This window comes from Equus asinus, chromosome 21 (genome assembly GCF_041296235.1).
Source record: "Equus asinus isolate D_3611 breed Donkey chromosome 21, EquAss-T2T_v2, whole genome shotgun sequence".
Taxonomy (NCBI): Eukaryota; Metazoa; Chordata; class Mammalia; order Perissodactyla; family Equidae; genus Equus; species Equus asinus.
Genome location: NC_091810.1, coordinates 50,048,485 through 50,064,814, shown reverse-complemented (window position 1 = coordinate 50,064,814; position 16,330 = coordinate 50,048,485). Strand labels below are relative to the sequence as shown.

General features: G+C 57.2%; 2 protein-coding genes across 9 annotated transcripts in view; both read right to left on the bottom strand.

Annotated features, from left to right (window-relative positions):
- PFKFB4 (6-phosphofructo-2-kinase/fructose-2,6-biphosphatase 4) overlaps nt 1-6,588 on the bottom strand; it is a 42,813-nt gene extending 36,225 nt beyond the window's left edge. The window contains exon 1 of one of the 6 annotated variants that reach the window (XM_070492919.1): nt 6,452-6,588. Coding sequence is in view for 3 of the 6 variants with exons in the window: in XM_044755274.2 (XP_044611209.1) it covers nt 2,019-2,115 (97 nt within the window). In the remaining 3 variants the exon portion in view is untranslated. Of the gene's footprint in view, nt 1-2,018; nt 2,205-2,384; nt 2,408-2,481; nt 2,570-6,245; nt 6,410-6,451 lie in introns of those variants that run through there. The other 5 variants (XM_044755276.2, XM_070492918.1, XM_070492920.1 and 2 more) reach the window with 5 other exon arrangements.
- A 231-nt stretch (nt 6,589-6,819) lies between these two features.
- Nucleotides 6,820-16,330, bottom strand: part of COL7A1 (collagen type VII alpha 1 chain) — a 34,080-nt gene continuing 24,569 nt past the window's right edge. The window contains exons 96-119 of one of the 3 annotated variants that reach the window (XM_070492640.1): nt 16,216-16,287; nt 16,024-16,059; nt 15,808-15,867; nt 15,641-15,685; nt 15,379-15,414; nt 15,232-15,267; nt 15,095-15,151; nt 14,884-14,955; nt 14,280-14,351; nt 13,999-14,034; nt 13,599-13,679; nt 13,317-13,370; nt 13,181-13,234; nt 13,044-13,106; nt 12,514-12,576; nt 12,293-12,409; nt 12,029-12,106; nt 11,878-11,931; nt 11,656-11,704; nt 10,907-10,939; nt 10,684-10,770; nt 10,396-10,485; nt 10,057-10,260; nt 6,820-7,914 (exon numbers count right to left, since the gene is read on the bottom strand). In XM_070492640.1, the coding sequence (XP_070348741.1) occupies nt 7,700-7,914; nt 10,057-10,260; nt 10,396-10,485; nt 10,684-10,770; nt 10,907-10,939; nt 11,656-11,704; nt 11,878-11,931; nt 12,029-12,106; nt 12,293-12,409; nt 12,514-12,576; nt 13,044-13,106; nt 13,181-13,234; nt 13,317-13,370; nt 13,599-13,679; nt 13,999-14,034; nt 14,280-14,351; nt 14,884-14,955; nt 15,095-15,151; nt 15,232-15,267; nt 15,379-15,414; nt 15,641-15,685; nt 15,808-15,867; nt 16,024-16,059; nt 16,216-16,287 (1,764 nt within the window). In that variant the 3' untranslated portion in view covers nt 6,820-7,699. Of the gene's footprint in view, nt 8,179-8,701; nt 9,734-10,056; nt 10,261-10,395; nt 10,486-10,683; nt 10,771-10,906; nt 10,940-11,655; nt 11,705-11,877; nt 11,932-12,028; nt 12,107-12,292; nt 12,410-12,513; nt 12,577-13,043; nt 13,107-13,180; nt 13,235-13,316; nt 13,371-13,598; nt 13,680-13,998; nt 14,035-14,279; nt 14,352-14,883; nt 14,956-15,094; nt 15,152-15,231; nt 15,268-15,378; nt 15,415-15,640; nt 15,686-15,807; nt 15,868-16,023; nt 16,060-16,215; nt 16,288-16,330 lie in introns of those variants that run through there. The other 2 variants (XM_070492642.1, XM_070492641.1) reach the window with 2 other exon arrangements.

The following is a 16,330-nucleotide window of genomic DNA, read 5'->3' as shown; positions in this document are numbered from 1 at the left end:
ACAGGCAGCTTCCATGGTCATTCACTGCTTACTGACTCCCTGCTGTGAACTCTGGGACCCTAGCCTGGGGTCCAAACCCCCACACAATCTGCAGGTCTCTCATCTTTGAGCTCTTGGATGCCACCTCCTCCTCCAGGAAGCCCTCCTGTGCTGGGCCACCCCACAGTCCTACCCACTGCAACACCCAGAGACACTGCGATGGCATGAGCCCCTCTCTGCTCAGGGCAGAGACACATTTTAATAGCATACTTAGAGCTTGGAGAAACACAGGCCATGCTCCAGAGGCTGTGAGACCTGGGAAAGTCCCCTCCCCATTGGATCCCAGCTCCCTTTCCACCTGTAACGGGGGTTGGCACACAGCTGATGCTTCAATCCCTGACTTCGAGGTAGGGAGGAGCAAAGAAAGAGTACTGGCGATGTAATTACAAAATTACCTGCTACCACTTACGAAGCACCTACTACTTATGGAGTATGTACCTGTGAAGAGGCTCACAGCAGCTTCATGGAGTAGGGACGACAACTGTCTCCACCCCACAGATGAGGGAGCGGGGGCCTAGAGGGTTAGCTCCTTGCCCAAGGTCGCACAGCTGAGCCACCAAGGATGCGGCTTGAGTGTTTCTGCCTCCCAAGTCCAAATTCTCACTCCTTCTCCTTTACATAATAACAGCAGCCACCCACTAGTTAGGATAACACAGCCCTAACACACACTGACTAGAAGCACAAGAAGAAGGGTCTTGCCCTCCACATCTCCAGAAAAGTCTGGAAGGAGGGCTGGATAGGGCATGGCCATAGCCCCTCAGGACTCAGAGTATTGACTGGAAAGCCATGGCCCCAGGGCCAAGAGCATGATCATGGCCGCACACCCTACCTGGACCTACATCACAGTCAGAGCCAAGACCCACCAGAACATCTGGTCAAAGCCATGGCCACCCGCTACCAGGCCCCACAGTGCGGTAAGGGATACATACACTCCTCCCCCAGGATTCCCATCACGGTCAAAGCCAAAGCCCCCAGGCTGGCCTCAAAGCAAGACAAGCTCCCAGCACTGTCCCCTCCTTATCACGCCCAAACAGAGGTCAGGAGTGCAGGGAGATGGAGCAGATAACACGATCTCCTCATCTCCACTTCCCTATCTGTACCAAAAGTCGACTAGATGTTCTCTGAGGTCCTTGACAACTTGCAAACTCATTACAATGTTTCAGTTACTCCTAAAACAAATCTTTGTTTTTCTTGGTAATAAAAGCTTGCAGGCTCATTTAAGGCAAGTAGAAAGTCAAGGAAGTGGATTAAACACCCAAGACCCCAGGAAAGGTGAGCCCTTTAACAATTCCAGGGATTTCACCATGTCTCCTAGACGTTTCACCCTCCAATTTTACCATTCACCCAGACCCCACGTGGATGCTTACACACCCAGGGACACAAACAGGGCCATACAGCACAGTGTTCTCACTGTCTCTGTCCTGAACACATCTGCACTTCCCTGAAATTCATCCCAAAACTCGGTTTTAGGCCCAGAGGTGGGTGATGAAGGTCAAAGGGCTCGCTTTCTCCCACTAGAGGACTAGCCCACCCTTGGGCCTTTGAAAGTTCTGGGCTCAGAGAAGCCAAGCGATTCCCCCAGGGCCAACACAGCTCAGACCTGGCCCAACCACCCGCCCTAGGCTCTCTGGCCAGCAGGAGAGGGCAGGACCAAGGCTCCGAGTCCTCCACTGGCCTGCAGCGGTCGAGACAGAGTGGGGTGCAAAGAGGCTGGCGCCCTCCCCTAGGTGATGGCGGCCAGACCTGGCCCCTGCCAAGCCGAGACGCCGCCACACACCTGTCCCTGCCCCACGCTCTGCCACACCTGTCCCCGGTCCCTCACCTGTTCCTGCTCCCCTCCCACGAGTCACGACAGCCTCACCTGTCCCCGGTTCCTCACCTGTTCCCGGCCCCTGCTCCCTGCGAGACCACTGCCCAGGCTGCCCTACCCACTCATCCCAGGGCACCGCCCTCCCCCGACCCCGCCGACCCCGCCTCACCACCGCGCGGGCAGGCGTGCAGGGCGGGCCGCCCATTACTGTACGGCATCCAGATCTTTTTCAGGGGGTTCTGGGTTAATTCCCGTGGGGACGCCATCCCCGGGCGAGGATGAGTCGGACTGCGCCGCTTGCTACCCAGCAGCCGGGCCACCTCGGGCCACTCGAGGCCCCGCCCCTCGGTCCCGCCCCCCTTCAAGCCTCGGTGACGCAGGTCCAACTCCCTGCAGGCCCCGCCCCAGAACAAGTAGGCTCCACCCCAACTGAAGAAGGCCTGGCCTCTGACCACGCATGCCCAACTCGCCTACGAGCCGTATTGGATCAAGCGGGCCCACCCTTCCTGCCAGGATCGCGGACACGCATGCCCACCTCTCTACATGTTCCAGGCCTGGATAGTGTAGGCTCCGCCCCGGATGCACGAGCCTAGCACACCCAAGCCGACTGCGCTGATTTGCATAGTCCTTACCCACGGCTTCTCCCCCAGCGCGCCCGAGATTCCTCTCCCTGCAGCGTGAGACCTCAGAGACTCCCGGGAGGGAGGGGTTTGCATGCAATGGGGCAGGGCCTGCGTGACCAGCAGGGCTTGGTTGGTCAGAACCAGCCCGGTGGCCCCTGCGTAACTCTAATCGTCTCGCTGCCACCTCCGCCGCTCCCTGCTGGCCTTGCGCTGGGATCCTCTTGTCTCCTCCGAGCCCCTGAACTCTTCCCCTCCCACAGAAGCGACCGGCTTAACCATGTTGGAAAAACTCCTTTATCTCCTGCACGGGGACACGGGACAAATCTCAAAATTGATCATGTTTCTCTCTTTGCCTTGGCTGCTGGGGTAAACCCAGCCCACCTAGAGCATGTGAGCAGGACCTTGTAACCAAGCTCTCTGGGGACTCACTGAGCCTGGCAGGATCTTACTTCTTCCAGGATTTCATTTTTACCAATTAAATTTTAAATCGTAAGTTTACGTATTTTTTTAATGAGCCTCTGTCTCCATCAGGAATATGGAATGCACGCATCATCAATCATACAAGATTCTGGTATACATTAAATATGTCAATGTCTGAGAAGTCTATTCTATAGGACGTTAGTGTTATTTATTATATTATCTCCCTCCTGTCTCTCAAAAGGCAGTGGAGGGAAGAGGCAAGGGAGAGATCCAGAAGTTCAGGAACCCCTGGCACATTCTCTCCTGTCCTACCTCCTCCCCAAGCTTTGTGCACTTTCTGGCGGGGGGGGGGGGGGGGGGGCCCCCCACCGACACTCCTCCAACCTGGGTCACACTGCCCTCTAGCGATGTCCTCCACCACACCCCCTAAGTCCTCAAGTTCTCTGCCCAGTATGTGCCCAGTCAGGAGCCAGGTGCTGGGGGCATGGAGAACAAGGCTCAACCCAGTGAACCACAGGGGCAGTGGTCCTTCCCTCCGACCGCCTTGCCAGCCCCTGCCTTGGGTTAGTCCTCCAAATCACCACCCAGCCCTTCAGAGCCCAGTAAGGACACTTAAGGGGCCGGCTCCCTGGCCGAGTGGTTAAGTTCGCGCGCTCCGCTGCAGTGGCCCAGGGTTCGGATCCTGGGCGCGGACATGGCACCGCTCATCAGGCCACTTTGAGGCGGCGTCCCACATCCCACAACTAGAAGGACCTGCAACTAAGATATACAACTATGTACCGGGGGGTTTTGGGAAATAAAGCATAAAAAAAAAAAAAAAAAAGATTGGCAACACTTGTTAGCCCAGGTGCCAATCCTTAAAAAAAAAAAGGACACTTAAGATGACTCTGATACAGATGTCTTGCCCACTTCACAGGAAATGAAGGTTCAGGAGGTCCACATGCTGGAAACCCACCTAGACACTCCCTGAAACCAGCTCTAACTGCCTATCCAGGGAATGCCCTGCCCCAGACAGAGTCCACCACTTCCTCCTTCACGCTCCCTCTGCAGTGTCCACACCCCATCTCCCTCCACCTCATGCCCAGCAGCTCTAAGCATACCCGTGGGCGGCCCCTGATGAGCAGGATGCCCCTTGTGACCTCCCGCATGCTTCCTACTTCTCCAAAGCCACTCATTCTGTTCCTGACACAGCCAGCCCTCCAGTCTGTCTCCTGGCTACTGCCAAGGCCATTCTGGGGCCACTCTGGCCTCAGAGATCTGTCACCACACACCCACACCCTGTTCAACCCTCAGCACTCATTACAAAGACTGTCTCCTCTAACATCCTCAGATATGTAGCCCCTCCTCAGGCCTACCCATTCTCCTCCTCAGCCCTCCTGGGATGTGATCAAATGCTGGGGGTAGGGGGCAGGCAGGGCAGGGCAGGAAGCCAGGACCATCTCCCGGAAGCCATCATCACACCCAGACAGTCTGGCTTCCTAGGAAAAGCAGTGGCTCTGCACCTCCCACTCTTCCCCAAACAGTCTGACACTGAGCTGACCCAGACACACCCTCCCAAGTCCCTATATCCAGTGAGAGGCCACAGGTCAACAGCAAGAGAAGCCTGGGGCCGCTCCCCAAGGCCGGGGTCTACATCTGCTCAAGCATATTCCCCATGACTCCTCCCATGGCCCCGTTTCTAGAGTAGCAAACTGAGGAAGAGGATCAGGGCCCAGTGTCAGCGCCAGCCCACAGTGCAGGATGGACTCAGATCAATTCCCAGCCCCTCAGAACCTTGCCTCTCGCACCTTGCACTATCACTACACTTGCCACCTCCACACCTGTGCTCTTGCTTGTTCACTCCACCCATTGAAATGTTCTCCTGACTTTCTGCTCCCTCAATGTCAGCAGGTGCTCAAAAGAATAACCAGCCCTCATGGCTTTTCCCTCTTGGGGCCATCCCAAAGTGAGCCATCTATCCTGGCCCAGGGGTGGGAAGTGTGCTGGGATGTCAGCATGCTTTCGTGTGTGATTGTGTCCTGCTGAGCCTCTTTCCACCATCAACCTGCCTGGCCTGGCCCCAGTTGGCTCCCGTGGTGCCCTCTGCACTGATCAGTGGACCTCCTCCAGGCTACAAGCTGTAGGGTGGCCAGAGTCCTCAATCCTCAGTTCTCAGTGTCCAAACTCTTCCCAGTCTCTGTATCTGCAAAGCCACCTGAGCCAGCCCTGATGGCCTAGTGGTTAAAGTTGGGCGTTCTCAACACTTTGGCAGCCCAGTTCATTTCCCAGTCGCAGAAGCACACTACCTGACTGTCAGTTGCCATGCTGTAGCTGTGTAGCTGTAGCGGTGGTTCACATAGAAGAACTAGAAGGACTTACAACTAGGATATACAACCATGCACTGGGGCTTTGGGGAGAAAAAAAAGCCACCCTTTGCAGCATAAAGGTCCCCGGGATCTCAGTGAATGCCACACAGATCAACATGTTAATGCATGAAAGCCTACATGTGCACACAGCCACACATGCACACACTCTAACAAGCCTGCATCCAGGCCTGAGCAGAGATGGGCAGGCTGCAGTGGGGCCTGCTGCTGTCTCCTGCCTCCCTTCTCCTTTATTCCCATTCCCATCCCCTCTGCTGCCTCTGAGAGGTTTGAGGAGTTCCAGGATTCCAGCTTCCTCTGGCCATTTCTAGCCAAGGATCATCCCCTGTGTCTCCATGGCCCAGAGCTCACAGAGGGTGTGAGTTTACTACTTGGGGGTATGCAGCCATGTGACCAAGCAGCCTGTGAGCTCTGGTCTGCAATTACTGATTCCAGCCTGGCACAGGGCACACAGTAGGTGCTCAGAGTGACTCAGGACCAGCCAGCACACACAGTAAGGGCTCAGAGAGGTTCATGACCAGGACAGTGCACACAGTAGGTGCTTAGAGCAGCCCGACTGGCACAAGGCACACGGTAGGTGCCCTGGAATTGCTAGCATAAGGGCTAAAGTCACATCATATGAAAAATTTTCCAAATGAGTCTCTGGACCTCCCCAAACTGGTGTGCCTCCTGAGGGGGGATCTGGACAAACGTGACCCCTTGGAGGCCAGCAAAAGGCAGAGCAGGAGGGCCCCCGGCAGCTCCAGCTGGCTGTCCCTCCCCCTGGGTTGGAGGAAGAAGCTATTTATAGCTCCCCCGTGGCCCTGCCCCCTTCCCCTGCAAGGCGACAGTGTTCCCCCTCCTCCATGCCAGTGACAGACTAATGCCCCCTTGGAGCACCCCTACACCTGGAGAGACCCCCAACACCCTTGCACCCCTTCCAGCGCCATCCCCACTGTACCCAGGTCTTTTCCCAACACCCACACCCTCTCCACACAGCCCTGTGCCTACCCTGCCTGCCGCTCCATGACCTGGGGTCCATCAGGGAGCTGCCTCCTTCCGTGTCTCTGTCCATCTTGCAATGAACTGTCCTGGGCCACCACCCCTGGCAGCTTTGAGTGGGGCAACCCCGCCCTCGGGGCTCTGGAGAGCAGCCGCATGCCCTGTGGCCCCGCCTCTTCAGCCCCGCCCTGAGCCCGCCCCCCAGGGCCACTTACAACTGAGATCCACGTCAGTGCCCCCAGACCAGCAGCTACGCTCGCATCAGTATGGCCTCTCACCAGCCAGAGGTGTCCATCGCACCCAGTGTCTGCCCTCATCTCCAGCTGGAGTTGTCTACACTACCCAGAGCACCTGCCCCCTCTGCAGGCAAGACCGTTCACACTGTCCAGAAGGTCAGTCCCAGCTCCAGCCCAGCACTGGCACTGGGAGAGTGAGATAAGGCAAAACCTACTCCTTCCACAACAAGGGACCAGGTCAGTGAAATGGAGAGCGGGGAGTGGGCCAAGGGGCAGCATAGCCAGCTATGACTCAGCCCTCATGTGTCACTGCCTGGGTGCACGCGACTGTGCGATCCTCATCCATCCCATCCTCCAGTCACTACATTTATTGAGCACTTTGTGCATGCCAGAACCTTCATGTACATCATGTTACTCAATGTTCACAAGAAGCTTGGTGGCATCACTGTCCTTTATGGATGACAAAACTGAGGATTGGAAAGATGAGCATCTTTGCTCAGGACCATTCCATGAGGGAGGGGCAGAGCTGGGCCGAAGCCCCGGCAGCCCAAACTCCCTCTCCCCTCAGTCATATGTGTCAGAGGGCCAAGGCTGCGTGTGCATGGGTGTGAGTAGGACAGTGCCTGGCTGTGTGTTGAGCAGGTTTTGGGGACAAGCACCTGTTTCTCCCGGCCCTCACATTGCTCACACACACTCACAGCTGTCAGATACATAGGGATGCAGTCACACATGCATGCACACTGCCCACAAGGCAAGGGTGCCACAGCCGCAGACGTCCCACATATGGCCATCCATGCCTAGAGATGCCCCCAATGGCCCCATCCATCTGGGATGGGTGCTGTCTCGTGGAGCACAAAACATGCATGTGACCCTCAGCCATCACCTCACTCTGTGGTGACCTGTGGCAGGCAGGGCAGACCTGCAGATCTGGTCTTAGGTGAACTGGTTTCAGATATAGTAATGGGCTCCTGTGTTGAGGTTCCTGAAAGTGGCATGACAGTGACCACATGTGGTGGTGTTCAGAGGCCCTGTGACTGGGGCATTCAGACATGGCAAGACTCCACAAGGTAGTGACCTTCCATAGCAGTGTCCAAGCTGTCCAGGCATATTGTAAGTCTGTGTGGCTCCCAGGTGTGGCAAGACTTCACTTGGCAGTGATCTGACATGGCAATGTCCAGGCTGTCCAAACACACTGTGACTCTGTGTGGCACTCAGATATGAATGACATCACATGCCAGTGACCCATACGGCGGTGTCCAGATGCACTCCCAGATGTGGTACCCTCCAGCTCTGCTGCTGCTCTCTGGGTCTCCTCATCCAGGGTGGCCCCATCAGTGTAACTCCCTCCCTCAGGCTCAGCGGCGGCCAACATGGGCCAGGATGCGAGCGTTGGCAGCAGCCTGCTCCCTCGTAGCCCTGGCCCGGACCTGCTCCAGTAAGATCTGCAGGAGGCCGACGGGGACATCCAGGGAGAGGGTGATGCGGGGACCAGGGTGGGGGTCAGGGTTGGGGTGGCCCCAAGCAGCAGAGGGGCCTGTGGCGCTGGCTGAGGGACTCTCCGAGGCCACAGGGCAGGGAGTGGCCTGGGGAAAGTTCTGAGGGATGAGCTGGAAGGCTGGGATAGGGGTCGCTGGGACAAGCAGGACCCTGCCCAATGTCAGGACCATCAGCACCAGCAGAGCCCACTTGGTCATCGTGTGGTCAGGCTGCGAGGAGAAAACAGGCTCAGGGCAGGGGCTCTGGTCAGCTATGACTCGTGGACAGAGGCAGATGGGGTAAACAGAGAGACAGAGAGGGAGACTGAGAGGTAGAGATTAGAGAGGCCAGGCCGGGGACAGAGAGAAGCAGACAGAAATGAAGGGACGAGAAGAGAACCAGAGTGAGACAGAGAAAATCAAGACAGAGAAGACAGAGAAGGAGTCAAAGAGACAGAAAGAGTGCGAAAGAGAATGAGAGAGACAGAGATAATGAGACAAAGAAACGAGAGACAGAGAGCCATAGATATATCTAGATATAGATATATAGGTATACTTTTATATATGGAGGGAGAGAAGAAGAAGAAGAACAAGAAGAACAAGAAGAAAAGGAGGAAAAAGAAGAGGAAGAGGAGGAGCAGGAAGGAAGGGGAGGAGGATGGAGGGGGTGGAGGAAGGAGGAGGAGGAGGAAGGAGGGGGAGGGAGTAGGAGGAGGAGAAAAGGAGGGAGGGGGAAAGCCAGAGGGAGAAAGAGATGCAGATGAATGCAATGGAGGCAGACAAAATAGAGGGAGCCTGGAAGACAAAGAGACAGAAACCACCCCAGAGTCAAACAGCATAATGGAAATAAGGATGCAAAGAGACAGAGAAACACAGAGGGACAAAAGGGGAGCCTGAGGTCTGAGCAAGAGAGTTTACATCAGATCGAGGAAAAAGAAGGGCAGGAATGGGGGTCCTTCACACGGAGAAGCAGGCAGAGACCCCAGGGCCCTCTCAAGTCCAGAGATCTCCACTAACCCAAAACCTGGATCCACTCAACCCCCAGGCCCTGCCCAACCCAGCTCAACCCCAGTCTCACCAGTAGCTGCTTCCTCTGGGGTAAGTCGGGGCTGCTGTGGCTGCCCGGGGCTGGGGCCAGGCAGTTCTGTGCTGTGGTCTGACCCTCTGCCTGCTTCAGGGCCCATTTATCTCCCTTAGCCCCTGGGGTGGGAGCTCGGGCATGTCTCCTGGCATGAGGCAGCCCCTCACCTATGACTCATCCTGTCCTGGGGGGCAGTGAGGACACATCCTCACCCCCTACCCTACCTACTCCTTTGTGGGGGCTGAAGGTCACAGGACAGTGACCAGGGCTGGACAGAGGGACTCTGTATCCATGGAGGATAGTACTGACCTCCCATGGAAAACCTGACACCCCCATCTCCCCAAACAGTCACAACAGGGGCCTTTTAAAACAGCAGCTTTAATGCCCCCCAGAATCAGCACCATGTCATCACAGGCTTGGGTCAAGGGGCAGGTCAGACACAGTCACATCTGCTCACTGCCCACAGCCACCCCCACACTGAGACATCTGCCAGGGAGGCAGGAGCCACAATGGGGGTTTGTTCACAGGGGGGAAGGCTGGACCCACAGGACCAAGTCACTGAAATAACAGACACGCTCATGCACGCTCACGTGCACACAGGCTTCTAGCACCAAGGGGAGGACAGCAGGGTCCTGCTGAGACACCAACTCCTCCAGGGGATGCTGAACATCAGCTCATTATCTGGGCCTCAGCTCTGGACAGCACCTGCATAGGGCAGGTTGGGAGCTGTCTTCAGCCATCTGACCTCACCCAACATGTAGGCCCCGGAGAAGCACTGAGCAAAGGGTCAGTTGGGGAGGCAGCTGGGGGCACAGGGGAGTGGGGGCTCTCACCTCAGAGGGGATCCTTACTCAGGTCTTTAAAGGAGGGAGGCTGGAGGGGGACTATACTGGGACCAGTTTTTTGGTCTGGGGGTCTCTCCCAGGTCCCCCAGTCTGAGGGAGCTTCTGACCTGGACTCTGACCCAGGACCTAGTCTGGGTAGGCTCAGTGCCCAGGCCCCTACTGGGATAGGGGATAGGCCAATACCTGTTCCCTGGCTCTGGACCACCCGGGGTGGGCAACGGCGCTCACAGGCCTCACGGGTCCCAAAACGGTTGGCATTCCCTCCGCAGCCACCGTAGACAAATGGGTGACAGGCTTCTGTGCTGCCTGCCACAGCCCGATGGTACCAGCGCAAGGTGTAGGCAGTACAAGAGCCCTCGTCCAGTGGAAGTGAGCAGGGGTCTGAGTCTGAAGTCAATGGAGGTCAGGAGGTCAGCAGAGGTAGTGGGAGTCAGAGAGGGACTAGGGGTCGGTGAGAGGTCAGCAGGGAGCAGCGCTGCCTCCCCCTACCAGAATCCCTCTGGGCCCAGCGTCCATTCTCACCATTGCCTTCCCAAGGAGCCTCGGGGTCCTGGTATTCCTCCACGGAATACTCAGAGTATTCGTACTCGTCGTCCTCAGGGGGCACCTGGCCTGCACACAGAAGGGGTGTGCTGTGAGCAGGGACACTGCTTGGCTAGGTTTGTGCTGCTTACTCCTGGCCCTCGGGGTGGGGTGGGCAGCACTGGTCTCCTGTGTGTGCATGAGTGTTCATGCATGTGCCCTACATGAGCACCCCTGCATGTGTCTGTGCTCCACCCACATATGCCCCGTGGGTTCAGCTGTCCTCACCTTCCTCCTCTGCGTGAGAGACCCGGAGCACAGGCACATGGTGGAGCCGGGGACCGGCGGTGTCTGCAGCATAACTCGGGAGGGGTCCTGGAGCAAGGAGCAGGGGCACAGGGCTCTGGGGTCATCATGGCAGCCACCCCAGCCAAGTCTCTGCTGAGAGGACCAGGCAATTGGCAGAGCAGGGCCTCGGGTGAGGAAAGTTCCAGGAGCAGAAAATACTCACGTGATCCAGATGCGATAAACTGGCCCTGGCAGGCTGGAAGGGGCAGAGAGAGGCAAAGAGAGAGACAATGACAGAGAGCAAGAGACAAAGATGGAAAGAGGCAGGGAGAGAGAGACGGAAGGGTAGAGATATACAGAGAGGAACGGCAGCAGAGAGTGAGAGAGAGAAAGACAGAAGGAAAGAAAGGAAGAGAGAGACAGCGGGAAGCAGAGAGAGAAACAGAGGGAGAGAGAAAGAGGAAGAAAGGCAGAGGAGAAACAAAGGACACGAGAGAAGTTAGGAACCGGTCAACAAAGGGCAAGAGAGAGAGCGCAAGACAGAGACCATCAAAAACAGGCAGGCGTGGAGACAGAGCAAAAGCAGTCACAGACACAGAGAGATGGAAGGAGACAGCTTTACTCTCTGATGCCCCCGGGGCCATCAGAGCCTCCCGCCCCCTGCCGGCACCCTGACCCCATGTCAGGCCCAGAGGGACCAGCTCTGTTCCCACCTCCACCCCCTCCACACAGGGCCATACTGGGTGTCCAGGAACACTACATATCCATCCACATCTGCCTATGTGTGTGTCTCCATTTGGAGATGTCCAGTCAGCATATCTGTTCTGAGATAAGTGTGTACCCAACCATCTCTGCTCATCTCCTTGACTGCCTGTCCCCCATAAGTTCTGGGGACCCTTTCTCTCCCTGACTAGGGGTGCTGGGGTAGAATGACGATGGGACCCAAGAGACTCTGGGCTGGGCCCTACTCACCACAATGTTGACTCATTTCCTGACGCACAAAGGCCCGAATGTCATCCTCCTGGGAGCACAAGACCACAAGGATCATGAAGAGCCCATGGATCACAGGAAGGACAAAGGTCACATGGTGCAGGGATGATGGAGGGGGAGCATCGAGTCAGGGGCCCAGGGCCCAGACGGGTCTGGGTGTTGGGTGCAAGAGGCAGGGCCCAGCCCACCCAGGCCCACACTCACTGTCAGTGCGGCTTCTCCCTTCTCACCACGGGGGCCAGCAGGTCCTGGCCGCCCCTATGTGCAACAGATGGGACCAGGCTTTGACCTCTGATATAAGGGACACCAGAGGTCACCCCAATCTCTGACCTCAAGCCCAGGAATCCCCACTTACCTGCTCCCCTCTCTCTCCAGGTGTTCCAGGGGCCCCAGGGGCACCCACCACACTCTCTCCAGGAGGACCTCGCTCACCCTGTCAGACACAAGGACCAAGTGAGCAAGGTCAGAGGCAGTGGGGGTCAGAAGTAGGGCAAGTTGGAGATAACAGGTTCAGAGGTTGGGGCAGGAATATTGGGGGATGGGTTTCAGGGTCAGAGGTCAAAAGTTTAGAAGGGTCAGGGGGGTTCAAGGGTTAGGAGTCAGAGCCAGGGCCCCTCACCTTCTGGCCCTGAAGTCCTTCAGGGCCTTTGGGACCAACACCGCCAGGTGGCCCCGGGGGACCACTAGAGCCGTCATTGCCCCTGGGACCTGGGAAGCCCCCAATTCCTGGGGGCCCCTGGAAAGAGACAGATCAGGGTCAATGATCAGAGTCCTCAAAGATGGACTCACTTTCAGAGAGCACAATCCCCTCAGTTCACCATGACCTTAGCCTGAACTTACCCGCTCCCCTTTCTCGCCCTGGTCACCCTTGGGTCCTGGCTGCCCATCAAAGCCTCGGTCACCCTGGGAACGGAAAGAAGCATGAGAGACCCTCTGCTCTAGTCTCCTTTAGCTTAACTGCCTTGAGCACCCTGGTCCAATGGCCACAACCTTCTATGACCTGTGCAACTGTGACCCTACCAGCCTGGGACTCTCAATCTACCCTAAGCTCCATGACCCCGACCTCACTGGAACACCCTTTGCTCTGACTCTACCTATTTCCTTTACAACGACACTCCAACCTCCCCCACTGACCTCCACTCACCATAAGCCCTTAGCCCTAATGCGCATGTCCCCTCTGCTCCACCTCCCGTCCCTTAATCCTAAATTCCCACTGTGACCCCACCCTGAAACCTCAAGACCAGCTCCCCTCCACCCCTCAATATTCCAACTTTCCACAACCTTCCTTGACACAAAACCCCCATGGCCCTACTGTGACCTTCCCTATCCCATCCTGACCCCTCAATGTCCACTGTCGAGAGACACCATACCTTCGGACCAATCAGGCCCTCCTTCCCAGGGGCCCCCGACAGGCCTGGCACACCTGGCTCCCCCTGGAGAAGAGAAGACATGAGCTGGGCCCTGGCCAACCGATCATCTCCTCATTTTGGCTGTGCCCCATACTCACTGTATCTCCCTTCCGTCCTGCCAGCCCAGGGCGGCCCAGAGGACCAGCTTCTCCCTGCAGGCATCAGGTGGAGGGGTCAGGCGTCAGCCTTAGGTCCAGGCCCCACAGCCGCCCACATCCCCCTTCACCTCTGTACCTTATCCCCCTTCTCTCCATCAAGGCCACAGGCTCCCTTAACTCCTCGTTCACCCTGAGAGAAAAAAGCAAGTGGAAAAATGACTTTCAGATACCTCACCCTATAACCCTTTGACCCTGAAACCATCTCCAAACTGGTCTCAGACACTCTAACCTCCGACCTTCCAACCTCCAACCTAACACCCCACATTCAACCATGGATACCCCAACATCTGACCCCAGATACCTCACCCTCCAACATCAGGCCTCTTGACCAGGAAAAAATATCCAGTCTCCTTCTCACCTTAAGGCCCCGGGGACCCATGAAGCCAACATCTCCTTTGTCTCCTCGGACACCAGGGGCTCCATCCTTTCCTGGGGATCCCTGTGGGGAGAGGCGTCAATATGAAGTCAGGGGAGTTCAGGGAGGGATCAAAGGGAATCAGTCTGGATGTAATGGACTGAGAAAACCATGGGGGTAAGAGTCACCATTGGAGCCCAGAGTCACTGGAAGGGCAGGGTTTTCCATGGGGACAAGGGTCACCATGGGCAGGGGGTCACCATGTGGGTGGAACCATCATAGGGGTTACTGTGAAAGTAGGCACCCCTGGGCAACATGAGGACACCATGAAAGTACTGGGTCACTATAAGGTCAAAGGTCACCAAATGGGAATGGGGGCCCTGTGGGAGCAGGGGCATCTTACCGGGTCACCAGGGATCCCTGCAGCACCAGGTTCACCCTGTGGGAAACACAGATGCCGGAGGGAGGCCCTTCAATGTGACTGTCCCCCATGCTGGCCTATCCGCTGCACATGAGGCTATTCGGTGACTCTGTGGCCAGAGCCCAGGCTGCACACAGACCCCATGTGAACACACACATGGTTGACAGTGAGGGAGGCTGGAAACTCCCCAGTGCTCAGAGGACACCCATGGGACAGGTGTGTGTGATGTGTGACTCTGGGTCTGTGCCTGAGGCAGGGCTTGCCTTGGGTCCCGTGAGTCCACGCACTCCCAGCAACCCGGCTGAGCCCTTGTCACCAGGCTCTCCCTTGGCGCCCTGTGGGAGTGACCAAAGAGGGACACAATCAGGAACAGACCAGCCTGGAGGATTGGAGTATGACTGGAAGTGCCAACAGGGGCAGAGCCCACCAGTGCTGCTCCCCGCCACCGCCCCCGGTGGCCCCATCCCTTCCAGCCCACACCATAGCAGCCCTATGGAGTGCCTCATTTCTCACCCCAATTCCCCCAGATTCCTGACCCTCCCTCTAACCACTAGGCCCCTAAACCTACCTGGAGTACCCCTAACACCCAAGGAGCCCCCTTCCTGGTCCCAGAGGACCTCTCATAGAGCTACAGTCCAGAGGTCTCCTCAAGACCTCACATCAAGGCCCTTGAGCCCCAGGAGAGTCCCCCATCCTCTCAGCCTCCCCATAGACTTGCTACAGCCTACGGAACGCTATCCTCTCTGACCTCCAGAAAGCCCCCTCCCCATCCTCCCCTTCTATCCTCATAGACCCTCCATAGAACCCCCACAGCCCACAGCACCCTGTCTCCACCCCATATAGAGTACCCCACCCTCTCCCCTGTACCTTCTCTCCAGGGTTCCCACTCTCTCCGCGAGGTCCTTTGTCACCATCTATGCCCCGAGGACCTCGTTCACCCTGGGTCAGGGGTCAGAAGTCAGGGTCAGGTGTTAGAGGTCCCTGAGTTTGAGCTCTCAGATAGGAGAGCCCAGCCCCCATAGGAGCCCCTGTATCACACAAGGGAGACCCAGTCTGCACATGGGCCAGACCCACTCACCATGACCCCCTTGGCACCCTGTGGCCCCGGAGGCCCCACAGCCACGGCTGAGTCACCCTGAGTAGACAAAGGGACAGTCAGAGGAGTCAGAGCACTCTTAGTCCCCTGCCCCTGCCTTCCCCCATGTCCACACTCACCTTATCACCCTTTAGCCCTGTGGTTCCAGCATCACCCTATTGAGTGGAACATTGTGAGTCTCACCCAAATGGAGTCGTCCCAGGTCCTAATTACAAGAGCCATCCCCACCCCCACTCACCCAAGGGGCCTTTTCCCCACATCCTTACCTTCTCCCCACGCTCCCCTCGGCTGCCTGGAGGGCCCTATATGAGAGAAGAAGACTGTGAGCTATGGAAATATGGGGGAACTAGTTGGGAGACAGCTCAGGAGGTAGGTGAGGACCAACGGGGGCTCAGGGGAATAGGAGAGACAAAGGACCAGAGAGTAGACAAGGAGAACCAGAAGGCTGCAGACAATGTCCCAAGGGCACAGAGGGCACAGGCAGAGGACTGAAGTCACACCACTGGCACTTTCCCCAAGGGAACCCACCATGAGTCCTCGGGGTCCCTCCTGGCCGGGATGGCCATCTTCACCCTGGAAGGTACCATTAAGTTCACTGACTCAGAAGTTGGAAATTAGAGGCAAGAGCCACAATAAAGGGAGCCCCGATGTGGCTCCCTGCAGTGGACCGTGGCCGCAGAGCAGGACGTACGTACCCGGACGCCTGGCTCCCCACGCTCGCCGCGGGCCCCGGGCAGCCCTACTCCAGGGTCTCCCTGGAGATCAACAGGACACCCAGGATAAGTGAGGGGAATCAGTGGGGCACACAGGGTTATGGGAGGTTAGTGGAAATTGGAGGGGGTGACAGGGATCAGTGGAGGTTGGAGGGGTGATGGGGTACATAAGACAGCCAGCAGCATCGTCCCATCTACCTTGTCTCCTTTGAGTCCAGAGGCCCCGGGTGCTCCCTGTGGGCAGAGTGAGGTGAGGGTTCCATGCCCCTCAAAGGCACACACACATACCCAGCCACAAAGTGTGGCATAGTCCCCAGCGTAAGTCCTCACGTGGACAGACTCCAACACGCAGGAATCAGACACACGGGGTGTTGGGGCACCTCTACTCACCACTGACCCTGGTGGTCCAGGTGGCCCCAAGGGGCCTGGGGCTCCCTCTCTCCCTGGGAGGCCTGCCAGACCCTAAAGGAAAAATGAGGCAAGAGAGGCAGAGGGTGACTTGGGA